General features: G+C 40.4%; 1 protein-coding gene across 1 annotated transcript in view; it reads left to right on the top strand.

Moving 5' to 3' along the window:
• The window catches only part of LOC114115031 (uncharacterized), a 131,484-nt gene that overhangs the window by 10,837 nt on the left and 93,705 nt on the right, over positions 1 to 26,942 (top strand). The window contains exons 2-5 of the mRNA XM_060416068.1: positions 333 to 424; positions 1,993 to 4,332; positions 10,177 to 10,368; positions 26,616 to 26,783. Of these exons, the coding sequence (XP_060272051.1) occupies positions 333 to 424; positions 1,993 to 4,332; positions 10,177 to 10,368; positions 26,616 to 26,783 (2,792 nt within the window). The remainder of the gene's footprint in view (positions 1 to 332; positions 425 to 1,992; positions 4,333 to 10,176; positions 10,369 to 26,615; positions 26,784 to 26,942) is intronic.

The raw sequence follows: 26,942 nt of genomic DNA, 5'->3' as shown, positions 1-26,942 counted from the left end.
GCTTTGACTAGATGGAGCTTTGTTGGCAAAATAACTGAAATATAAAAATGATCAAATATAAAAATGATCAAATATGACTTTATAACTTGCATCCTAAATGTCCTCACATACGAAAAGAATTTATGTTTAAGTGTTCACATAGTATATAATAACGCACTAAGTAGTTGGGATGGAAATAAACAGGAAAGGAGAATATAATTATGAAAACAAAATGATTCAGAGAAAAACATGGCATTATGCTATCAAGTTCACAAATGAATCGAGCTAGTTGGTAATTTTACTAAAACCTAAATTCTGAGTGGAAAATAATTTCAAATTTGATACTTTCAAAGGCCAGTGAAAGCTGAAGACCCTCAGCTCCCTAAAATGAGGAAGAAAAGAAGAAAAGCCTATAAAAAATGGAAACTCTTGAATCTCACAGTATGTAAGTCTAATACATTGGCTTTATAAGTACATAAAAAGTGAACTACCTGGTTTATGTATTTTTATCTTTATCACAGAAATAGCTATGAAAATAGGAAGATAAATGCACATATATATTATAACATGATTTAGAAATTTGGTCAATTGTTACTATATATATACATTTCTGCATTATCAATTATATGAATTACAAGTGATAACAATTCAAATAAAAATATTTACAGTTCAAACAAAAGCTATTAAAGTCCCTATTCTTAGACTCTGTTATCAATGCATTCCTATGTAACTGTCTCAAATACGTCTCCTACTTGCAGAAATTGAAGCATAGACCATTGAAAGCGGCTATAAGCTGTAAAATTATCAAACTGAAAATGGCTATATACTGTTCTTCGCAAGAGGGTGTTATTTTGAGATAAAATTGTAATCTACAATTCTGGAAGGCAGGCTACCAGCCTGTAACCTGCTGTAAATGGGCGTCAGAGAGCTGCGTCTCCGTGTCTTTTCTCATACAACTTCCACGTGACAGCTCTCACACTATAATCAGGCCCACTGAGTACTTGCTATAAGAAAAGCCATTCCCTCAGACTAAAAGAGAGACAAGTAGACAAATGGGAATGGTTTGACTCTCCAAGGACCTTCAGTATGTTCGAGAACCTATATGTCCAATCAGAAGTCTGTACACCTCTCCTGAAATTGGAAAGTAATAATTCCTAAACACATGAGTCTTTATTTGATTATGAAACAGCAATTATTTTTCTGCATCCCAAACTTCTATGCCACCACTAACAAAATGTTGGTAGGATATTTTCCTTTATCTGATTGAAAAGAATTTATTTATTAATTCTTTATATATAAGTATTTATGTAATTTTATTAAAATATAAAAGTATATATAAAATACTATTTAAAACAATTATAAATACTACTTTTCCTATTTTTATCTTAATTAGCTTAATAAAGATATCCTTGTGGACACCTGGTTCATAGATTTCCATGACATCATTATTTATCTGTTGCCCATTCTTTTCTTTTCCCTTTGAAATACTCTCTTTCAGACATTTAAAACATAAGTTGAAATCTTTGTATTTTGTCTGCTGTTTGTTACACAAGATGCAATACTTCATGCTCATGTTTGCAAATCTGTCAAGCAAAATATTCTAATATTATAAAGCAGAGGACTAAAGGTTACAAGGTGTCAGTTTGGGGGCCAAATACCTGACCATGGCAACTGGCTCATTATCAAGAAGTCTCTTAAAATTCATTTGCATAAATTTGCTCTGAAATTTTTATTTCACCCACCTTGGAAGTCTCTGCTTCAGAGTAAAACTTAACTTAGATTCCTACTTCCTAAAACTACCAAGTGATATTTTGCATTCTAAGATAATTGATTTAAAATGACATATTTATTAGAAATGTATGTCTGTGAAAAATACCATGACATACTAGGAATGAATGGAAAATGCTACTCAAAATACTTACAAAGAATAGGCATTGAATTTCATCCTGGAATTTGAAACAGCTGCTTTCTAAATGGACACAGAAAGCTTTTCTTTTTTTGCTTCTTCTTTAGGTGAACCTCAGGCTGCTGACCAAGCATGCCAAAAAAACATAAAAGATCTTGAAAAAGAAGTCAAAGGAGACATCGCAGGAGCTTTACTTCATCAGACTGGGGCATTAGGAAAATCTCAGGAAAGTGGAGATGAGCATACCTCTGCTTCTACGAGCAGAAGGCAGAAGTCTCCTTTTCTCCCTGAAGATAAGAAACAACCCCCCTCTGAAAGCAAAATAATTAAGGAAAAGGAAAAGCATGAGCCTCCTTCATCCCTTTCTGATCAATCAGACAAAGTCTTACCAGCAGTCACATTCAATGACTGCGAAGACCCATTATCAGAAAAAATTGCACTGCGGAATTTCCCAAACACATCAGAGGCCCTTCAACCATCAAAAGGCAAAACTACGACAGACGTGAAGCGTGGGGTTGTCCATGTACAAGTAGCAATCAAGAACAGCTGTTTCTGTCAAACAGGAATACAGCTCCCAACGAAAAAGACGTGTTCAAGATGGCACCCGTGTTACTCTGTCAGACACTTTCAGAGATGCTACACTTCTAGAAGCTGCTCTTCAAAGTGCAAGAATCTATCAGTCAAAGAAGGACAACCCAAAGCATCATCTAAATCTGAAGGAAAAATTGCCAGAACTGGGAGCCCCTCACTGAAAGTTAGCATCGTAGGAAAAGGAATTAAAATCAAATACGTGAGTAAGAAAGAGAATGTATTAATAAATATAATTCGTCTACCAAAAAGTGGGAAAATAGCAAAAAACAGAAAGCTTGCCTCCAGCCACTCAGCTGAAGAAGGGCCCAAGTCTTCTGCACAGTCCGATACTGGGTGCCCTGAGAAGTGGCAGCTGGAAGACAAGCGTCACAGTTCAGGTTGCTTGCGCGGCTCTCTCCCGACTGTGTTTGCTCTCCAGAAGGAGGAGAATTTTGATACAGTTGTGGTTTCTCTGTGCTCAAGCCCTGACAGCGAGAAGAGTAAGCCTGACACAATACCCTCAGTCTCAGATGACTGTGTGGTAGAATCTGCCATCTTTCAGCAAAAGAACTGTGCAATTAGTAAGAGTACCCCCCAAAAGAAATGTGTCTCTGAGGCTGAGACTCTTCTCACAAACATTCTTCCTACTTCACGTGGTACCTTAAAGACCAGGAGCTTAAGCAATACCTACTTAAGTAAAACAGCTTTTGAGGACCCTACAGATGTGAACAGAGACAGAAAAATCATCTCAGATAAACCAGAAAAGATCACATCGGACCCAGATACACAGCCCAGCCCAGAAGGAATAAATTATTTGCCAAGTTCCATTACTGACATCTTTCCAGTTCAAGATGGCAAAGGCTCTGACTTTGGTTCGTCTTCTCTGAGCGTGCAGTTTGTGGGAGAAAAGGCATCCAACATTTACTGCAAAGGCAGCAAAATTCCACCTGCAGATTACTATGAGAACTCAGATTCTTTATCTTTCCCTTCTATTCAAAATGTTCTGAAGTCTTCCACTTCTTTCAGCCCTTCACCCTGGGCCGCTGGACACTCAGAACCTAAAGAAACCCCTGGGGATCCCTTTTCCTTTAATCACTGTGCTGAAGTTTTGAAAGACTATGGGCAAGGGCGTATTGCTGTGACTGAGAGAGACTTTGAAAACACTTTACATAGTGACTCTCATACAAAAGCACAGCAACCCCTGGAAGTGAAGGGGACACCGCATCCACCTCTCAGCATCGCATTCTCCGGCAACCTCTCTGCTGGCCAGCCACTCACCAGTAGTAGCTGCATCACCACAGAGTGGGGCCAGACAGGGTCTCAGGCAAGCCATCCAGACACAGCGGTCCCCAGCAAAACAAAAGCACCAGTGATGACATTAATAGCTGATGAGTTAGACCAAAGATTAATTATTCAAGGTGATAAAGAAGACACTGTTTACTCTAATTATTCCATGGGAATGAAAAATTCTAAAGAGTCTCCCTGCTCTCTGGGAAATGTTGAAAAAGACAAATTCCACATAATTATGCCTACAGTAAAGAACACATGCTACAGAGATTTTGAAGACCTAGCAAAGAAGAATCATGATGAAGTCTGTTTTCAGACAAATTTTCCAAACAGTGCTGAGTTCAGCTCTGCAATGTGTGCTACAGATAACCTGTTTCTTTTTGAGACAACCCTGACCGATGATGTGGACCAATATGGTAACCAGGATGAACAAAGCTTTGGACTAACCACTTGTAAACAGGAGCCAGCAGGATGCCAACCGACTGCGTTGACAAAGCCAAACCCTGAAGAAAATAAAAATGACCCAAAGGAAACTTACAATCACCAAATAGACATCCTGTTCTCCCCTCAGAAGCAGAAAGCTCTGAAAGGTACAGTGGGCTATATAGAATCTTTAACTTTCATTGTTTTTACTTGTTTGACCTTTGGGAAGTCTTTTTTTTATTGCTTGGGATTTTTTTCTTTATGGCTGAAGATATATTGAGTATTTTAGAGTTAGATGAATACAGGCAAACATATATCAGCCTGCTTTTTCCATTATCACCTACCCCACCCATAAATAGTGCATAGCAAAATTACCAAGACTGCAGTTTAATATAAAGTTTAAAAAAATCGATTTCTCTTTAAAAGGTTGATGTATTGCCAAATCAATTTTGTGGGAAACGTTAGCCTTTTGCCACTCTTAAATAATCTGCCATTTCTTCCTTCTTGCAAGCTAAGCATGTTCAGTAGAATTGGAAGAAAATGTTTGTGATAAAATGTGTTTTTAAACCTTGCCGTGTCATTGCAGAAGCACAGCATACATGTTTCAGGAGGCCAAGTGGAATAGTAATTAAAGCAAAGGACAAAAAACAGAAACAGTCATAGCTAATCCTCATTGAGCCATCCTAGGGACCTCTGACCACAAGCAGACCTCTGACCTCCCCTGTGGATTGGTTGGCCATTTTTAAACCACTGATAGAACCCAGAAGCTCTCTTGGAGACGGCTAAGATAGAAGCTCTTTCCTAAGTACATAATACTGCCTGTCTGCTTTTAATCTTGGATCCTCATCGTATCATTGGAGGCCCTTCTTGTTTTTCTTCAATAAGCCCAAATATTTTATACTTAAGGTTAGCATTATTCTCTTGCCTGGAAAATCCCATGGACAGAGGAGCCTGGTGGGCTGCAGTCCATGAGGTCGCGATGAGTCGGACACGACTGAGCGACTTCCCTTTCACTTTTTCACTTTCATGCATTGGAGAAGGCAATGGCAGCCCACTCCAGTGTTCTTGCCTGGAGAATCCCAGGGACAGGGTAGCCTGGTGGGCTGCCATCTCTGGGGTTGCACAGAGTCAGACACGACTGAAGCGACTTAGCAGCAGCAGCATTATTCTACATTGTATAATTATTCTACACTGTATAATTATTCTACATTAAATGCATCTTGAGAAAGTAAGGATCAAACCCAGATCTCCCGCATTGCAGGCGGATTCTTTACCAACTGAGCCACAAGGGAAGCCCATGAAAAAGTAAAAACTTCCTTCCAAACTACCAGTAACATTCCTAATGCAGCCACAGATGATATTTGGAAGGACGAAACTTAGTCAAGAAGCTGCCTTTTCTTCGTTGCTGTTCTAGCCCTAAGTTTTTAATAGAATAAAATTTAGAAGTAGAAATAAAACACAAAGGAACAGAAGTGTTGGCACGAAATGTGAAATTTACATCGCAGAGAATTAAATGCCCTAAAACAACACATACAGTCATCTGCTTAATATGAACCCACTGAGGTAAAGATCCATGTCACAGCAATGGCTGCCCAGTTGCCTGCCCACCCCTAGACACCAGAATCAATGGCATTAACCTGTGCATTTGTTTCAGTCCACAATTATTTCAGTCTGCAGGAAGCCAATTTGCAATAATAGCACTGTGTGTGCTCACCTGGATGAATATTCCTCCCAGGCTGACTCCTCCTCCATGGACATGCTCCTCCCTCAACTGCCTTTCCCAGAACAGCCTATTTCCTTAAGAAAATCAAGAATTCAAGTCAGAGTCCTCCTAGAGCTGATCCTGTGCTTCCTTAGACTTTGCAATCATCCCATTTGGTACACAGTTCCAGCTACCAGTTCCTGGTATCGCTGTGCTGTGTTAAAAGGCTGTTCCTACAACTCTCTCCTTCCTCTCTTTACTTCTCTCCCCCAGATCACTCTGTTCCAGCCACACTGACTTTCTCGAGCTGCTGGAATCTGACAGGAAAGTGCCCACATCAGTCCTTTGCTTGGGGAGGCTCCAGCCCACATCGGTCCTCCTCAGTCCGACCCCCACTACCTGGACTCCCCTTCCTCCAAATGTGCACATGGCTCACACTCATTCTTCACACCTTTGTTCACCTAGCACCTTCTCTAGCACTCACCTAGCACTCAGTTCAAGACTGCAAGCTGAGCCCGGTCCACTCCAGCCTGGGCATACTGCATTCCTTTCCCGTGTCTTGCTTTCACACACAGCAGCTTCCCCTGTGACTGTGTTGCGCATTTAATTACTTTATTTCTTCTGATTTCTCTCACTAGAATGCAGTCATGAGGGCATGGATTTTTTTTTTTTTTCTATTTTGATCTTTGTTGTATCCAGAGCACCTGAACAGTGCCTGCCTGAAAAGTAGGTATTCAGTGAATGTTTGTTGAATGAAAGGATGAATTCAGGAAAGTTATTCTTGGTGGAAAACTCTGTTCACATACAAAACAAGCAAGCAAACAAACAGAAAAACAGTTCAGAAGTGAAAATGTTTATATTAGCTGTTTGAATCTGTAAGTCTTTAGATGGATTTGACTCTCCTAGAGCTATTAGTTTTTAATACTTAATTCAATACCATTGTTATTATACTATTGCTACTTTAGGCTAGGATTTTGTCATTTTTTTTGGAGTATAGGTTGCCTTGAAGAGTTGGGACATCTTTGTACTAGAAATTTTTTTTTAATATAGGCATGAATGTATGCCTTTATTTGCAGAGGGGTCCTCCAGCTTCTCAACATCTATCCATGTACCTCGGATTAAGAACCCCTGATGTGGGTGCTGACTGTATTGATGGAGTTCCTCCCACCATGTGCGTGCTTCAGAATTAACTAGATTAGAGGTCACAGCCTAGAGGGGCCGGGCAGGTAGTATAAATGAGTAAAGCAGGCTGCACGTCAGAAATAATGGAGTGTGGGTGGACCAGAGGGATCGCTGTCCTGAAGCAATGAGAATTCAGGCCCTGAGTGGCCAGGCCTTCTCATTTTTCAAGAGAGCTGGAGATCTGGGATTTTTTTTAATCTATATGAATCTCTAGATTATATGACATGTAAGACACAGTAAAGGCTGAGCAATCTACTACCTCTGAACTAGATTAACCCAGGGTAGTAGGGATGGGCATGCTACGAGAGTTACAAAGCCAGTGCTGTAAGGGAAAGCATACCAGTCCGAACCTCTTAAGAATAAAATTCTGGGTCCCAGTCTGCACATTCTTAGGTGAAGAGGTTTCCCAGGGCCTCCTTTCTTCAGCTACACGTTGCCTGACATATATCTTTAAGACCTCTGCCAAAGAACCTGGAATTCTGTATCATAAAGCATTTTAATGAGGGAACCAAATCTAGGTGATTCTGAGAGAATGACAGGTAATGAGAAGGATTAAATGATATTTTGCCTGGCGTAGAAATATTTGTAATTAAACAGTCCTTTCTGTGTAATATGATACAAAACTTACAGGTAACACGTGAGATCGTTTATTTCCCCATGCCCCTAAGGAAGGAGTGGTTCTGAAAGCCTGGACCCAGGCAGAAGGTGCCGAGGAGCGTAGCCGGGACGAAGTCTGTGGTCCTAAGATCTACCAAGTACTAGGGGTCCAAAGATGCATAAAACAGCCATCCCTTTTCTGGTAACAGAATGTAGCTCTTGGGCTACTTTCCAAGAAACTGACTTCTGACGACACTGGGGAATGTCCACACTCAGGCCACTTCGGTGTCCCCCAGCGTGTGAGCAGGGCCAGGGGCCCGGGGCCAGCTGCAAGGCCCAGCTTTCTGCCAACAGGGCTCCACCCAGAGCTGCATTTCCCTCTCCTTGGCCTGAACTCACTTCCCAGGCCCTCTCTGGCTTTCACGGTGCTAGCTGTCTACTTTCGCAGTCACGTTTCATAAAACACCAGCGCACTTGTTGATGGACTAACATGTTGTCCCTAACAAAGGGATGGTATATGTTTTGAGTCCTTCAAGATTCTTCAGGGTCCTCATCCCCATCTGATTACTAGAAAGGCTCGATAAAACATCTATCAGGTAGTCATGGAATGAGGGAGAGGCTTATACGTGAGCAGAGATTACTGAGACAGAGGTTAAATTCACCTGGTGAAAACCCTCTATCAGCTTCAAGTATTCAAGGATTATGCGGATTCAGGTAGTAAGCAGGTCGTAAATTTGAGACTGAAAACTGTTCAAGCTCAGACCGAATAATTCCTTGGTAGACATCTTGCAGAACTGTTTTAAGCATAGAGTGGGTGGCTAGACAAAATTACCTTCTCTGTGTTTGCAAACGTGAGGTTCCACAAACACCAAGCAGTAACAATGGGAGATGCTTTACTCTCTGCAAGCATCACGGTGGCTGTCAAATCACACTCCAGAACACACTGGAGGGCATGGATGCGTCCTCGTTTGAACGTTTAAGATTCTAGAGGAAAACTTATCTCTCCATGTCACAGTCGTATTCCCCTTACACATACTTTCCTAGATTTGTAGGACTTCTTTTTTTTTTGCCCCCAGCAATTTCAGAAAAGAATTGCTTTAAATGTACAGCATTTGACATGAGAAAAGTCTCCTTTTCATGGATGCCTTCAGAGTCAGCCTGGCCTCCCAATCTCAACAAATTGTGGAACTAGAGTGAGCGTTGAAGGAAAGAGCGGCAGGCCAGCTCTGTAGCATTTTTAAGTTTCACCATTCTGTAAAACCCCAGAGGGCAAGAGTCATCTTGTTCATAGCTGCAGTCCTAGTAACTAGTACAGTAGAAATTAGTTTAGAAAGGAATAGTGAATATTATAGAATGAATGCCATTTTTGGGTCAACTTCTTAAGCCCTAGGGAAGAGGTAGGACTCAACAGGAAAATTATGGAAAAGAAGAGGAATTGAATAATGACTGTCCTCTCTTCCCATGTCTTTGGCCTTGACAAGTTAAAATTGTTGTGTAAATGGATTAGTAGTAACTATATATAAATATAAAGAAGAATATGTATTATGGATATACCACATTTATTATTTAAATCGTTCTGAGAACAAACTTTGATACTGACAAATTAGATTTTAAATTTGAAAAGATTAAGTTCGAAAAACTCATTTGCTGCTGGGAATAAAGTTTAAAAGTTGGTTTCTTTTTGCATAATATCAAGAAGTGAAAGAAAAATCCTAACCGATTCTAGCCTTTCAAATCACTTTCAATGTATTATGTATTCTGCTCTATGGGTTTTGGTTTTCACTTTGACAACTATTTTCTTAAAGTTTGATCGTATTGCAATTAGTTTAACTGTAATTTTCTTACTTCTAATTAACATATAGTCTCATAGCTTGTACTGACAGAAAGCAGCAGTTTGGAAGTAAATAAAGTATTTCAAATTGTTATTTATTCAAACGTAAAAATATCAAAGCCTTCATGTAATTTCACTTTTATCCTTCTTCTCATTTTGAACCAACACATACAGCAAGAAAAGTATGAAATCTGTATCCTTCTGAACTGAACTGAGAGTTCAATAGTAAACTTGTTTTCAAAGACCGTACCTGAACTAATTCTGATACTAATAATGATATCTTGTATAGTAATTTCAATAGACATAATTAACAATTGATTTACATCGTGCTCCTCCAAAACAGCTAATAAACTAACACAAACTAATACAATGTGTCAGGCATACTGCTGGTGCCCAAGGAATGTCTATTGAATTGAATCCTTCTGAGGAAATGCATGACGATTCCCCTGTTTCCCACATAAATCTCTCTTCAGTCTGTACAGCTCTTTTTCCTCCTTCTTACTCTCCTATTTCTTCCTCATCCTCTTCCTCTCTCACTTTCTCTTTTTTAGTAGTGCAAGTTGAGAAAGTGCATCAGGAAGGAACTGAATGAAATCATTCTAGTTCTAGTCTTCAGTAGTTCTGTTTCAAAGACCGGAGCATTTGAAATTCTACTTTGAAGTGCTGTCTCACTTTCAAACTTAATGTGGTTTAATCTAGACAGGAATTTGGAAATCAGCAGTCTTCGAAAGTTATCCCAGGACCTGGCTCCAAAAGGTAAAAGGGCCAGCGATGGCTCCCAGGAGGAAGCAGTGGAGCAGTGGGCCAGGAGGAGACAGCAGTTCCGAGATGGCAAAAGGTCCAGCTCTGCGGGAGGAAGTTCGTTTGCCAGTAACATCACCGAAGGATCCGGTGAGTAGACCAATGCCTTGTTCTCCAGAACCAGAGCAAAGACCGCAGCTTCCTGAAGCTTAACCTTGTCCTCTCCTTCTTATTTTCAGAATATAAACCCTGTTGTTTGACCACGGCAACGTGGTCACTATATGCTTTTACAGAAAACATATTGTTAGAATAATCAGCTCTTTACGACCCACTAAGGAATCCCAACTTGGTAAATTACCTCCTTGAAGACACAACTGCCTACTAAGATGACTATTCTCTTCAGAAACTGAAATAACTCACTATAGGGTTCTTTACTATAGTTTTGCAATGGATCCTATTTCTAAGAATTTGAGTTGGCTTACAAAAATACCTATAGTGCAAAAAGGTAAGAGTAATCGGTTTTATTATAAGAAACCATTTTCTTGTTGTTTTAACATCTCTGAAATGAGGAAGTAGACGTGTACTTTAGTAAGAGAGCACTATTCCTCTCGCTATTGAAAAGATGCTATTGAGTCAGTATCATACTTCTGTCAAGGAGAAGAAGACCTTCCTCAGCCTATCTGTGTTCTTTTGGCAGGCTTAAGAATTAAACTGACATGAGACAAACTAACAAGAGAAAGTCAAACTTAATTTTATAGGAGTGGGAACCCCACATCCATGAGAGGGTCAGAGATTACACCTATGTGAAATATTTGAAGACAGAAATGCATCAAACTCCCACTGGCTCTCTGTCTTACATATAGTAATATTTTTGTTTTAATGCTGTTCTCTCGAATCACCCTACCCTCTCCTTGCCCCACTGTGTCCCAACATCTCTTCCTTACGTCTGTGTCACCTCTGCTGCCCTGCGCACAGGATCATGGGTACTATCTTTCTAGACTCCATATATATGTGTTAACATATGGCATTATCTTTCTCTTTCTGACTTACTTCACTCTGTATGATAGGCTCTAGGTGTACAACACAGGGAACCCAAAACTGGTGCTCTGTGACAGCCTGGAAGGATGGGGGGGGGGCGTGTAAGGGGGCTTCAGGAGGTTGGGGACACGTGTATGCTTATGGCCGATTTATGCTGATGTGTGGCAGAGGCCATAACAATATTGTAAAGTAATTATCCTCCAATTAAAATAAATACTTTTAAAAAAAGCCAGAAATGTAAAATGAAGTATATATGCCATCCTGAGACCAAAAAAATGGAATAGGTTTTTGGTGGTTTCAAAGACAGGAGGGTCGTTCATGGGATGATAAGAATGGAGGTTTGGTATAGATATTTCCACTGCCATAAAAAAGGGGGCCACTTAGATAAGACTTATCTCTGGCAATAACTCTTTCTCTGGGAAAAATCCCCAGCTTAAGCTTTTATAGGCAGTTATGGGAGGGGCAGTATTCTCTTGATCTCAGAAAGTTCCCCTGCCTTTAGCTGAAGCAAATCAGCATGCCAAAGTGCACACCTTGGGGAGGACTCTTCTGAACCCCTATATCTCAGTCCCACAACCTATGGCAAACTGAGGATGGAAAGTAAGTCATCAGTGAGAAATCTAACTTCCCCTTCAGGGAAATAAGGATTAAAAAATGGAGGGGGGTATTAATATACACCACAATTAGTAGGTCAACTGTAGTTTTTAAAATGCACAAAATTGTGGCTGTGAGTTTCAGTGTTATTTGGAGAACTTACTGAGGACTGTAGCCCAGAGGACTGAAGAGATGGGAATACCAGAAAACCTTACCTGCCTCCTGAGAAGCCTGTATGCAGGTCAGGAAGCAACAGTCAGAATCAGACATGGAACAACAGACTGGTTCCAAATTGGGAAACGGGTACATCAAGGCTGTATATTGTCACCCTGCTTATTGAACTTATATGCAGAGTACATCATGAGAAATGCTGGGCTGGATGAAGTACAACCTGGAATCAAGATTGCCAGGAGAAATATCAATAACCTCAGATATGCAGATGACACCATCCTTATGGCAGAAAGCGAAGAACTAAACAGCCTCTTGATGAAAGTGAAAGAGGAGAGTGAAAATTTTGGCTTAAAGCTCAACATTCAGAAAACTAAGATCATGGCATTCAGTCCCATCACTTCATGGCCAATAGATGGGGAAACAATGGAAACAGTGACAGACTTTATTTTCTTGGGTTCCAAAAGCACTGTGGATGGTGACTGCAGCCATGAAATGAAAAGATGCTTGCTCCTTGGAAGGAAAGCTATGACCAACCTAGATAGCGTATTAAAAAGCAGAGACATTACTTTGCCAACAAAAGTCCATCTAGTCAAGGCTATGGTTTTTCCAGTGGTCATGTATGGATGTGAGAATTGGACTATAAAGAAAGCTGAGAACCAAAGAATTGATGCTTTTGAACTGTGGTATTGAAGAAGACTCTTGAGAGTCCCTTGGACTGCAAGGAGATCCAACCAGTCCATCCTAAAAGAGATCAGTCCTGAATATTCATTGGAAGGTCTGATGCTGAGGCTGAAGCTCCAATACTTTGGCCACCTGATGGGAACAGCTGACTCATTGGAAAAGACCCTGATGCTAGGAAAGATTGAAGGTGGGAGGAGAAGGGGATGACAGAGGATGAGATGGTTGGATGGCATCACTGACTCAATGGACATAAGTTTGAGTAAAGTCTGGGAGATGGTGATGGACAGGGAGGCCTGGTGTGCTGCAGTCCATGGGGTCGCAAAGAGTCAGACACGACTGAGTGTGAGGTTTTTGGAATCGAGCTGGTGGGTTAGAAGTACACATAACCTGGACTTGTGACTGGCAGCTAAAGTGGGGGTGGGGTGGGGGCTGGGGGAAGCACTCTTGTAAGATTGAATCCTTAAATCCATACCCAGTAGGTAGTGTCAAAATAGAGTTGAATTGTAGTATATACCCACGCGTTTTCTGAAGAACTGCTCCCAACACACACACAAGACTTGAGATATTAAGCCCAGGAACCCCAAAGAGTTGTGATCCAGAGAATGATGTCCCTATGAGAGAGACAGTAGAGACTGTGTGAATGTCCTGGGTTATGTCCCAAGGAAAAGCTGTTGGCATGACCAAGGGACAGTTCAGAAAGACAGTGAGTTATCCAGTAAGGTATCTGGATACCTTATCCAGAGTGAGTTAGAGGCTGGCACAGGTTAGAGACTGAATGTAGCTCTAAATGTGGGGCAAACTTTTAAGGAATTTATTTAAATTAAACACAATACTGTGTTATCCCACCACAGCGCTCGTACAGTCACGTGAACAGTGAAGAACGCAATGTAAATGTTCTGTTTTGTCCTGATAGTTTTTGTTCTTGTCTCTTGATCATGTCTAATCCCTCCAGTTGCTTCTTCCCATGTGGCAATAAGGACTCAAGAGCTCGAACAGTTTTTTTAATCAAAATTTTACTGCTGTAATTCTAGATTCACAGGCAGTTATAAGAAAGAATAGAGAGAGCCCAGTTTTCCCCAATGATATATATATATTTTTTTGCTTTTTATTGAAATGTCATTGATGTCCTATATATTATGTTGGTTTCAGGTGTACTAAATAATTATTTCATATTTGCATACATTATGAAAGGATTACCATAAGTCAAGTAGCCATTTGTCCCCATATAAAGTCATTGTAGTATTATGACCATATTCCCTATACTGTATATTACATCCCTCTGACTTACTTATAACTAAAGCTTTGTACTTCTTATTCCACATGACTTACTTCTTAAATTTTTATTTGCACGTATACTACTGTTTAGGGTTGTATTATCATCACTCTACTGTTCATGGACCCTTGAAATACCTCCCTGGGGAATACTTTTATTGAACTTCCAATAAAATATTTCTGCTGCATAATGTTCATTTTATTCCACTCCTATTTCCCCTTGTCAATTTCTGGATTGATATAGTCTAGAAGCTGATTTAGATGTTTAAAACTCAATACTTTTCATAATCAACACTTAATGTAGTTCATCAATGTTTATCACTGCTTTTTACACCAATGACTTCCAAAGGGATTTGTTTCTTCTTCTTACTATAGTTATTCTCTAATAGTTTTTTAAGAGAGTTTCTTTGGGAGGTAGACTGAGTCTTTATAAATCTGAAAATGTATTCACTTCCTTCTTATTCCTGAATGACAGTTTAACATAGTTTGGTAGACAATTCTAGGTTCAGATTATTTAAGAAACTGGTTCACCATCTTCCAGTAACCAGTGGTGTTGATGAGCAGTCTGAATCCAATCTTATGCTCGCAACTTATGTCACTAATCCAACTTCTGTCTATTTTACCTCTTAGGGTTTTCTCTTCATCCTCGGTATTCTAAAATGTTCCAGTACTTATGCCAGCATGGCATATATTTCCATGTTTGGCATCCGTAAGCTATCACATGCTGATGACTCATAAATTCTTCAAGTCTCATAAATTCTCAGATACAAGTTCTCTCCTCTCTATTTTCTCCTGCTGTGACCCCTTTTAGAGAGTCATTTAAACTTTTAGATCTGTCCTCCAGATGTCTTAACCAACCTTTCATACTTTGCATCTCTTTGTTAATTTCTACTGCATTCTGAGAATTCTTTAACCCTTTCAGCTTAACACGTCACTCTGCATCCAAATCGTTCTTTCTCTTCAGCCTTTTTTTTTAATGTTTTTTATTTCAGCAACATTTTTGCTTCAGCAACAGTCAGCGTTTAAAAATGTTTTTATTTCTTAGTTCAAAGGATATTTAGACGGTTCTTTTTTGTTGATCTATTTTTTTTAAATTTTACCTCTGAGAACATTAAATGTATTATATAAAGTTTTAATCTAGTTTCTCTATCAACTATTTTCTCCATACTCATTTCATATTTGCCAAGTTTGTTATCTATATTTCATAGTGTTGGCTTTTCCCAAGTGCTTTGTGATTTTTGATTGGGTGCTTATTTTTTGGTTCAAATTTCCTACTCACCTAACACCTCTAGCTGAGCCCCCGGGCAGGTAGCAAAGGCTCCAGTGTGGTTTTTGCTGTACTCTCTGTAAGAAAGCTGCAAGTTACAATAAAGACATAACCCTGCATAGAATATTCTATATGCCATCTGGGTGTCCTCTGTCCTCAATTTTTATCTTTTTAAACATCCATTTTTTTCTTGGCTAAAGGCAGGTACAATCACTGCTTCTACTTGACTCATGGCAGAGTTTCTAAGATAGGGATGTGCAGACATCAAGCTACGGGCTGTTTCTGGCACGGTGCTCCAATTCATTGCCCTGCTGACTGCACCTGGGGCCTCTCTAGCTCTTCACTCTTGGTCACGCTTCTACCATTCTACATCAAAACTTCCTCACAGACAAGTCAAAGACAAGTACTGTATAATATGATTTTTATGTGGAATCTAAAAAAGCCATACTCATAAAAGCAGTAAAGTGGTGATTACATGGGATGATAGGATAGATGTTGTTAAGGGTTCAACATGCAAAGGGCACTAAATAAATCTTAGAGGTAACATGCACCTCTAAGTATAAAAAGTATAGTGAATGTAGACAATAATATTGTATTATAGTTATCAAATTTACTAGAAGACGAAAACTTAATTATTCCAACCACTAGAAAGAAAGAATAATTAATGTTACTATGATAGAGGTGCTTATTGTCACTACAATGGCACTCGTTACTATAATGTATTAATGCATCAAATGAACATGTGCACACCCGAAATTTACTCAGTGTTGTACGTCAAATGGGCTTTGCTGGTAGCTCAGGTGGTAAAGAATCAGCCTGTAATGCAGGAGACTCTGGTTTGATTCCTGGGTTGGGAAGATCCCCTAGAGAAGGGATAGGCTACCCAATCCAGTATTTTGGGGCTTCCCTGGGGCTTCAGATGGTAAAGAATCCACCTGCAATGAGGGAGACTTGGGTTTGATCCCTGGGTTGGGAAGATTCCCCAGGAGGACGGCATGGCAACCCACTCCAGTATTCTTGCCTGGAGAATCCCCATGGACAGGGAAGACTGGCGGGCTAAAGTCCACAGGGTCACAAAGAGTCAGACACACTGAGCGACTGAACAACAGCACACACACACACACACACACACACACACACACACACACACACACACTCTATTTCCTTCCTATTTTCCTCCTGGACTTTGAAATACCTCTCTCCTTTATTACACAGAAAAATTTAGCTACAATGCCCGCTTGTACCTGTGTATACTTCAACTTACCCCAGTGTTGATAACATAAATGACCTTGTAGGAATTAGGACCCATCCAAACACAGGTTTTCTAGCATTCCTATTAAAATGGGATACTGGGCCTATGCCTCCTCCACTACCTTGAATCCACGTCTGCACATAGTTTCCATTTGTCTCTTTAGCTTCTTTTTCAACCCTTCTGCACCTTACTATCTGCCCCAGGAGTCTCACCCCCGGCCTTCCTATGGGTTTGGCCTCTAGGGAAGACCAACAGAAGCCTGGAGGCAGTGTTGTTCATTGTTCAACTGCTAAGTTGTGTCTAACTCTGAGACCCCAAGGACTGCAGCAAGTCAGGCTTCCCTGTCCTTCACCGTCTCCTGGAGTTTGCTCAGGAGCATGTCCATTGTGTTACGATGCCATCCATCCATCTCATTCCTCTCTCGCCCCTTTTCTCTTCCTGCCCTCGATGCTGAAGCTGAAGCTCCAGTACTTTGGCCACCTGATGTGAAAAGCTGACTCACGGGAAAAGACCCTGATGCTGGGAAAGGCTGAGGAGGCAGTAAGGAGACCGAGATTCTGGCACTATTGCCTCAGATCTCTCCCTGTGGTGTACCAAAGGCTGCTTGTGTCCCTAAAGTCATACTCCTGTAAAATCATCCTTTCCACACTGCCTTCCGTGGCTCTGGGGTCTGATAACTCTCTTCAGATTACTCACTGAGTGTGTCCCCAACCTTAAGACAAACCAGTGCTCTATCCTCATATTGTGAGGATAATATGAGCTGAAACTCCAATACTTTGGCCACCTGATGTGAAGAACTGACTCACTGGAAAAGACTCGGATGCTGGGAAAGAATGAAGGCAGAAGGAGAAGGGGATAACAGAGGATGAGACGGTTGGATGGCATCACTCACTCAATGGACATGAGTTTGAGCAAACTCTGGGAGATAATGAAGAACAGGGAAGCCTAGCATGCTGCAGTCCATGGGTCGCAAAGAGTCAGACACGACAGCAATGATTAAATATCACCTACATTACAAACTGATAAGACACAGCTGTCCACTGCTTACAGAGATAAGAGAGGACACCCCTCAACAGAGGTCTGGTAGTGCTTCAGAGTGGGGAAAGACAGTCTTATTTTATTGACAATTAGAAACTTGATTTAAGGCAGGTGTTTCAGTGTGTGAGCTTGATTAAAACTGGGTAAGGATCATGATTTAAAAGATCAGGACTTAGGGAAATGGCAAGGGGGGGGGGGATTTTGAGAATTTCAAAGAGACTAAGGAAATGAGCTATCTGTTGATGCATTTTGTTGAAGAGTTGATGGTCAAGAGAGAAGTACCTGTAATGAACAATAGAGATATGTGCCCAGTCAAGGGTCTTCTAGACTATAAAATGTATTGATAATGTGAAACAAGGTGTGTAATTTAGACAATAAGATGTGTGGAAGTAAGTGGTTTTGGTTTTCAGTTTCCAAGCTGTAAAAGAGGGTGGAGGTTTTGTTATCAATATACTCAAACCTTCCCTAGTCCTGGGGTAAGTAAATAGACAAAATTTCACTAAGGCGAATTACTCCAACCTGGATTTCCTAGATAGCCTTATTCTTGAACTGCCATTCATGCTTTTCTTGTCCTTTTATTTGATTAACTTGCAGTCGTTGAAAACTTTCTTTCTTTTCACCTGAGAAACTTTGTTTCCAAGGCAAACCATTCAAGATCACAGTAATCCAGGTCTATGCCCCAACCACTAATGCCAAAGAAGAGGCAGTCGAAAGGTTCTATGAAGACATACAAGACCTTCTAGAACTAACACCCCCAAAAGATGCTCTTTTCATCATAGGGGATGGGAATGCAAAAGTAGGAAGTCAAGAGATACCTGGAGTAACAGGCAAATTTGGCCTTGGAGTACAAAACAAAGTAGGGAAAAGGCTAACAGAGTTTTGCCAAGAGAATTCGCTGTTCATAGCAAACACCTTCTTCCAACAACACAAGAGAAGACTCTACACAGGGACATCACCAGATGGTCAACACCAAAATCAGATTGATTATATTCTTTGCAGCCAAACATGGAGAAGCTCTATACAGTCAGCAAAAACAAGACTGAGAGCTGACTGGCTCAGATTATGAACTCCTTATTCCCAAATTTAGACTTAAATTGAAGAAAGTAGGGAAAACCACTAGACCATTCAGGGATGACCTAAATCAAATCCCTCACAATTATACAGTAGAAGTGACAAATATATTCAAAGGATTAGATATAATAGACAGAGTGCCTGAAGAACTATGGATGGAGGTTTGTGACATCGTACAGGAAGCAGTGATCAAGGCCAATCCCCAAGAAAAAGAAATGCAAAAAGGCAAAATGGTTTTCTGAGGAGGACTTAAAAATATCTGAGAAAAAAAGAGAAGCAAAAGGCAAAGGAGAAAAGGAAAGATATACTCATCTGAATTCAGAGTTCTAAAGAATAGCAAGGAAAGATAAGAAAGCCTTCCTCAGTGATCAATGCAAAGAAATAGAGGAAAACAACTGAATGGGAAAGACTAGAGATCTCTTCAAGAAAATTAGTGATACCAAGGAAACATTGCATGCAAAGATGGGCTCGATAAAGGACAGAAATGGTATGGACCAAAGAGAAGCAGAAGATATTAAGAATAGGTATCAAAAATATACAGAAAAACTATGCAAAAAAAGATCTTAATGACCCAGATAACCACAATGGTGTGATTACTCACCTAGAACCAGACATCCTGGGGTGCAAAGTCAAGTGAGCCTTCGGAAGCATCACTACAAACAAAGCTAGTGGAGGTGATGGAAATCCAGTTGAGCTATTTCAAATCCTAAACAATGATGCTGTCAAAGTGCTGCACTCAATATGCCAGCAAATTTGGAAAACTCAGCAATGGCCACGGGACTGGAAAAAGTTTTCATTCCAATCTCAAAGAAAGGCAATGGAAAAGAATGTTCAAACTACCACACAACTGCACTCATCTCACATGCTAGCAAAGTAGTGCTCAAAATTCTACAAGACAGGCCTCAACAGTATGTGTACCATGAACTTCCAGATGTTCAAGTTGTATTTAGAAAAGGCAGAGGAACCAGAGATCAAATTGCCAACATCTGTTGGATCATAGCAAAAGCAAGAGGGTTCCAGAAAAACACATCTACTTCTGCGTTAGTAACTATGCCAAAGCCTTTCACTGTGTGGATCACAACAAACTTAAAGAGAAGGGAATACTAGAATACCTTACTTGCCTCCTGATAAAATCTGTACGCAGGTCAAGAAGCAACAGTTAAAACCGGACGTGGAACAACAAACTGGTTCCAATTTGAAAAAGGAGTACATCAAGGCTGTATATTGTCACCCTGCTTATTTAACTTATATACCGAGTACATCATGAGAAATGCCAGGCTGGATGAAGGGCAAGCTAAAATCAAGACTTCCAGGAGAAATATCAGTACCTACAGATATGCAGATGACACTACCCTGATGGCAGAAAGTGAAGAAGAACTAAAGAGCCTCTTGATGAAAGTGAAAGAGGAGAGTGAAAAAGTTGGCTTAAAGCTCAACATTCAGAAAACTAAGATCATGGCATCAGGTCCCATCACTTCATGGCAGCAAATAGATGAGGAAACAATGGAAACAGTGAGAGACTATTTTCTTGGGCTCCAAAATCACTGCAGATGGTGACTGCAGCCATGAAATTAGAATTCACTTTCCCCTTTTGAAGAAAAGCTATGGCCAACCTAGACAGCATATTCAAAAGCAGAGACATTACTTTACCAAAAGGTCCATCTAGTCAAAACTATGGTTTTCCCAGTAGTCATGTATGGACATGAGAGTTGGACTATAAAGAAAGCTGAGGACAGAAGAATTGATGCTTTTGAACTGTGGTGTTGGAGAAGGCTCTTGAGAATCCCTTGGACTTCAAGGAGATCCAACCAGTCCATCCTAAAGGAAATCAGTCCTGAATATTAACTGGAAGGACTGATGCTGAAGCTGAAACTCCAACACTTTGGCCACCTGATCCGAAGAACTGACTCACTGGAAAAGACCCTGATGCTGGGAAAGATTGAAGGCAGGAGGAGAAGGGGATGACAGAGGATGAGATGGTTGGATGGCATCACCGACTCAATGGACATGAGTTTGAGCATGCTCTGGGAGATAGTGAAGGACAGGGAAGCCTGGTGTGCTGCAATTCATGGGGTCACAAAGAGTCGGACATGACTGAGGAACTGAACTAGACTGAAGAAAATAAATCTTGTTTTAGTCACGTAAGTTAGATACAATTGCTCTTGGTCCTATTCTTCCTGGTCCCCAAAGAATATCTCACACAAAAGCAATGAAGCTGGTACTCTGGATCCACAAGCGATTGTTTCCAGGACCCACCCCCATGGTCAGCAAATGCCTGGATGCTCAAGCCCCTAAGATAAAAGGGCTTCTCTCACATACTCCACAGCAAACAACCTGAAATCCCTAGTTTTATGGACAAATCCTCTACTACTAGTCTCTTTCACAATCACGTCTGTCCTGCAGAAAAACGAACAACTCGAGCTGTGTTGGAATCAGCTCATTCAGGTGGCACTAGCGGTAAAGAACCTGCTTGCCAATGCAGGAGACGCCAGAGACGCAGGTTCAATCCTGTGTCAGGAAGATCCTCCGGAAGAGGAAGTGCACCTCACTCCAGTGTTCTTGCCTGGAAAATTCCATGGACAGAGGAGCCTAACAGGCTACAGTCCACGGGGTTGCAAAGAGTTGGACACAACTGAGCACACACCAAGTAACCAAATAATAGGTGTGTTGGAATCAGCTCACAGTGGTTTATTTCAGCCAACTGTTCACTTTTATCGGCTGCCCTGGTGGCTCAGAGGGTAAAGCACTTTTATCCCCCCCCCCCCCAACACCGTAATTCAATAACATCAGGCTGGTAGCTTGAAACTGGCCATGGAGTATTTATTCAATGGAAACCAGAAAACACTACAAATAGGGGCTTATTTTTTTCTTTTTCTTTCTGACAATCACTTGTTAAACATTTACCACTACCCACTAGAAACAACACAGGGATCAGTTGTATGACTTCAATTCAAATTCAAGCTGAAATACCATGATCATTTTAATTAAAGCAAGTATTGTTTCCTTTGGGATGAATTCTGTTTTGAATGGAAACGTATACTAACAATTTGTTTCAGATTAGGCATGAGGGAATTGACTCGCCATTTTATTCTTCCATTTATCCAAGGCACCGACACTCAGTAGGCATGTTCTATTTCCTCAGAAACTTTTCAGTAGAGGCTGCAATTCACTAAGAGCTGCTGGAGCTAGCATTGCTTAATGTGTGCTTTAAATTTTATCTCATTTACAGAGTCAGGATATGCTCCTAATCCATGACTTAAAATCTGACAGCTTTATCGAGCATCATTAGAGCTGGTGTTTTTCAGTCTGTTAATCTCACTCAGCTCTGACTTCCTACGTAATAACTGGAAAACACATTAGGAATGGCATATTTATGTCTGTGGACACAGTTGATCAATCCATCCAGGCTGTGGGGAATGCTGACTAAGGCACACCAGGTAAATAACTTGAAGGCTGTAGACTGAAGTCAGAAGGGTCTGCAGCATGGAGCTCTGATTTTCATAATCTCGAATGGTTCCTATAGTACAAACAGATGTGGCAAGAATTTGGGTCTAATTGTGAGAGGACTCTTGATAGAATTTCCCTTATTTCATTCCACAATAAGAATTATCAAGGAACTGTATTTACATAATAAAGGAACTTCAATTTCCAGTAGTAAGAGCTAACAATTACATTGTGCTTACGATCCCAGGCTTTATGATATAAACGAGTTAAGCATGATATTTTCATTCTGACTTTACCAAATGAGGAATCTGAGTCATGGAGAGAATAAGAGAATCAGTCATGGAGAGAATAGCCAATGTCGCTCAGCTATAATTAGTGGCAGAACTGACTGGACCATTCATATCTGACCTGGTCTCTCACTGGAAATGCCCAAACAGAGTCTTACTTCATAAGATACCACTTTTTTGTTACCTTCAAATAATACAGTAGAATGAGAGAGATATGAGAATGTCTAAAAACACCTGAAACTGAGCTGAGTATTTTTTTTTCCTTTTGATACTCAAGTCCAAAAAAATGAAGTATTTAAATTTTTCAAGAGCAAAGAAGTGAACATGCAATTTCTGTCATACCAAGAATATTTAAGAGCTCATTCTGTGTACATGTTGTGTACAAACTGCTTTCTATAAAATAGATAACAACAAGGACTACTGTAAAGAATTTTAATTTTTTAAAAAAGAGCTCATTCTGTTTTAAAGTTTCATTTATTAAAAGACTCATCTAACCAGCCAAATTTAGATGACCAGATTTTGGTGACAGAAACGTTTGGTTTGTTGTCTCTTTGGCTCAAAGTTCCAAAAGGGCAGTTGTTGGGAAATCCAGCAGCTCGAAACTGCAGCAGGTCTGTGACGTGCTGCTTCACTGGATTTTAACACAAATTTTATGTCTCAGTTTATGTAAGAATATGTTGATCAGCTCTGTCTCGGTAACTGAATGAACAGAGAACTGCTCATCCACATAATCAAACCTGTATATAAATAAGTGAGCTATTTTAACAGTCTCATGCAGGCTGACAAAAACAAAGATGTCTATAATTTAAAGGCCCACCCTCAGACCTTTAAATGATAGGGGGATGATTACCCATCCAACCTGGACAGCTCTTATTCAGAAAAATAATGAAGCTAAATCCTTGCCCAAGAATCTACATATGTTATATTCATAAATATTAAAATGTAACTAAATATTTAAGGCAAAGGATATGGACAAATCAAATCATGGAAGACACTTTAGGGCTTCTGTAAATTTAGCAAGTATGTAAGAAGCAGTTTTGATTTAGGCTTAAAGCTCAGATAGGTCAATGAATTATTATAATTTTTCAGTTTACTTTTCCTACCATTTAATGTCAAATGTTACACTCAGATTTATTAAAAAATGAGTGCAAACATATGTAAGGGATGATGAAATATGATATGTGGAAGAAGATATGCCATATCCAAAGTTAAAGTATTCTCTTCTAAAGCTTTCATCATTTTTATTTCAACAGAGAAGATGCCCCATAATATGCTCAGATTATTTACATTTTAACTTTATCATTACATTATATTACATCATCCCCTTTATTTTCACCCACCAAAACTGGATTTATTCAATCAACATGGTCTATCTTTCCAGTACCTTCTTCCCCACTTGTCCACATATGTTTATCTACCAATCCATAGCCCCAACATTTTGTAGAAATTTTGCCCACTCCTCACATGTGTATGCTCAGTCATTTCTGACTCTTTGTGACCCCATGGACTACAGCCTTCCAGGCTCCTGTGTCCATGGAATTCTCAAGGTAAGAATTCTGGAATGGGTTGCCATTTCCTCCTACAGGGGATCTTCCCAACCCAGGGATCAAACCCACATCTCCTGTGTCTCCTGCCTTGACAGGTGGATTCTTTACCACTGAGCCACCTGGAAAGCCCACCGCTCCTCAAGGTCCAGTCTAATGATACCCTTTCTTCTTCTTTTCCCTTCAGTCACGACTACTCTCCTTCTTCTGAACCCTCTTATCTCATCCTAAGTACGACATCCGACTCATCATTCTATCCCCATTATGCCTAAAATTGTAGCTTGCTCATGACAGAGGAATAATTATTTTAAATTAATTCAGCTTGATAAATGAGTAATTTATTGTTTAATTAATTTGTTTATTTTAATTGGAGGCTAATTACTTTACAATATTGTATTGGTTTTGCCATACATTGACATGAATCAGCCATGGGTGTACATGTGTTCCCCATCCTGAACCCCCCTCCCACCTTCCTCCCCATCCCAGCCCTCAGAGTCATCCCAGTGCACCAGCCCTGAGCACCCTGTCTCGTGCACTGAACCTGGACTGGAGATCTGTTTCACATATGACAATATACATGTTTCAGTGATATTCTCTCAAATCATCCCACCCTTGCCTTCTCCCCCAGAGTCCAAAAGACTGTTCTTTATATCTGTGTCTCTTTTGCTATCTTGCATATAGGGTTATCGTTACCATCTTTCTAAATTCCGTATATATGCATTAGTATACTGTATTGGTGTTTTTCTTTCTGACTTACTTCACTCTGTATAATAGGCTCCAGTTTCATCCACTTCATTAGAACTGACTCAAATGCATTTTTCTTTAATAGCTGAGTAATATTGCATTGTGTATTTGTACCACAGCTTTCTTATCCTTGCATCTGCTGATGGACATCCAGGTTGCTTCCATGTCCTGGCTATTGTAAATAGTGCTGTGATGAACTTTTGGGTACAAGTGTCTCTTTCAATTCTGGTTTCCTCGGTGTGTATGCCCAGAAGTGGGATTGCTGGGTCATAAGGCAGCTCTATTTCCAGATTTTTAAGGACTCTCCACCCTGTTCTCCATTGTGGCTGTACTAGTTTGCATTCCCACCAACAGTGTAAGAGGGTTCCCTTTTCTTAAATGCATCTAGCTAAAGCTAAGCTAAGTCGCTTCAGTCGTGTCTGACTCTGTGTGACCCCATAGACAGCAGCGCACCAGGCTCCCCAGTCCCTGGGATTCTCCAGGCAAGAACACTGGAGTGGGTTGCCATTTCCTTCTCCAATGCATGAAAATGAAAAGTGAAAGGGAAATCGCTCAGTTGTGTCTGACTCTTTGCGACCCCATGGACGGCAGCCCACCAGGCTCCTCTGTCCATGGGATTTTCCAGGGAAGACTACTGGAGTGGGGTGCCATCGCCTTCTCCGTAAATGCATCTAAAACCACTTAAATCATTGTGGATTGATATAAAGTGACTGATATAATATCACTTGGTATATAAAATAAAAACCATAAGAACAAGCATTAAAGATATTTGGAATTTGTTCTTGACTGTCTGTGAGAGGCTATGCTATTTCCTGCTTTGTCAGCATACCACCCCTGACCATTTCTACACAAGTTAAACACTAGAACTAGAAACTTATTGTTGCTTGTATCTGTGTATCAGGACACTAACACTTGCACCCTTCCGTCTAGTATTAGGACAGCAGAAGTAGAAATGTAAGGGGAGTGGCAAGAAGCGTCAGGAGTGAGCCTCCAGAGAAAGTCAGTGAGAGCGAAAGAACCTTCCTTCCTAGGGGCTTTACAAAACTGACCTTCAGCAGAAGCACAATACTGATGGCCAATGGACACAGTGAGGGGAGTAAGGGAAAGGCCTTCCCTATAATGTTTAAGACAAACATACAGGAGCAAATATAGTATGTGAGAAGGGATTAAAAGAGGAGTTTGTTGTTATTGTTGAAGAATCATTCTGGGCTCTTCAAACCCCACTCTCTTCATGATAATGAAGAAATGTAAGTAAAGGATCTATGCTTTTCTTGAACGTATGTTTTAGTTACAAAATAGTGCTTCTCAATGTTGTATTCTTGAAAGACAGAAAGACGTGGGGCATGACTTTATTAAGGTTTTAATTACCCAAATAGGACCACAAAGAAACACTTAGAAGCTAAAATAGAAATGCACTCTCCTTCCCTCAACTGACACAGCCTCCCAGAGAATCCAGTAAACTCCCAAATACACAGAAAATGGTCAACTGCTAATGAAACTGCCAGAGAAAACTTTACCTGCCTCCCTACATGCTTCATTCTCCATGTAAGAGCATAGAGTTTTCTCGGAATGTATGTTTTGGCAACACCTTCTTTGAAGCACAGAGAGACAATAGGGATTTTTTGTTTTTTCCCCATGCTCAGTATTTTGAAAGGGATTCTAAATCTAATTCTCAGTCTTATGTGGCTTCCTCTTGATACCTGAATACTAACATGTAAGTTTCAAAAACATACTCTCTACAAAGGATTAGTATACTGACTCTCACCGCACAGACCCTCAAGCAGTGCCTGTTTTATTCACGATATTTTAGGACTGTACCAGTTCTTCCCAAGAGAACTGTCTAACAAACTTAGCTACTTGCGTTCAGGAATCACACTGCTTTGGTATAGATTTCCCCTGCGTGTATATTCAGTGCTCCCTCACCCTGGCCACCAACATGTGCACAGCTTTCTTCCCAGATCATAACTCATGTCATTGCCTTTTCTGCTCCTCAGTCACCTCGGAAGATGGCTGCTCTGTGGACCTTGGCTTTCGAGTCAGTATTGAAGAAAAAGGATTCTACACAGAGAACTTCCATTCAGCTGCATGGGTTTTCCGAGGGGATGATGGGAATCCTGAGGACAGTCCCAGATGTCTTAGCAAAAAACCCCGACCAGTAGCTGGTAAGGACCTCACAATTACGATAAAATGCATGTGTCTTAGAGAACCTGTAACCAGGCAAATCTCTAAAGTCGGCAAACTTGCACACTGGGTGGAGCATTTGGAAAGAAGCGTGTGTATGTGTGTACATATATGCATGTGTACGTGTATACAGAGAACCT

The sequence above is a fragment of the Ovis aries genome, chromosome 5, assembly GCF_016772045.2.
Source record: "Ovis aries strain OAR_USU_Benz2616 breed Rambouillet chromosome 5, ARS-UI_Ramb_v3.0, whole genome shotgun sequence".
Taxonomy (NCBI): Eukaryota; Metazoa; Chordata; class Mammalia; order Artiodactyla; family Bovidae; genus Ovis; species Ovis aries.
Note: the sequence above shows the minus strand (reverse complement) of the source record. Positions and strands in the feature narration are given on the sequence as shown.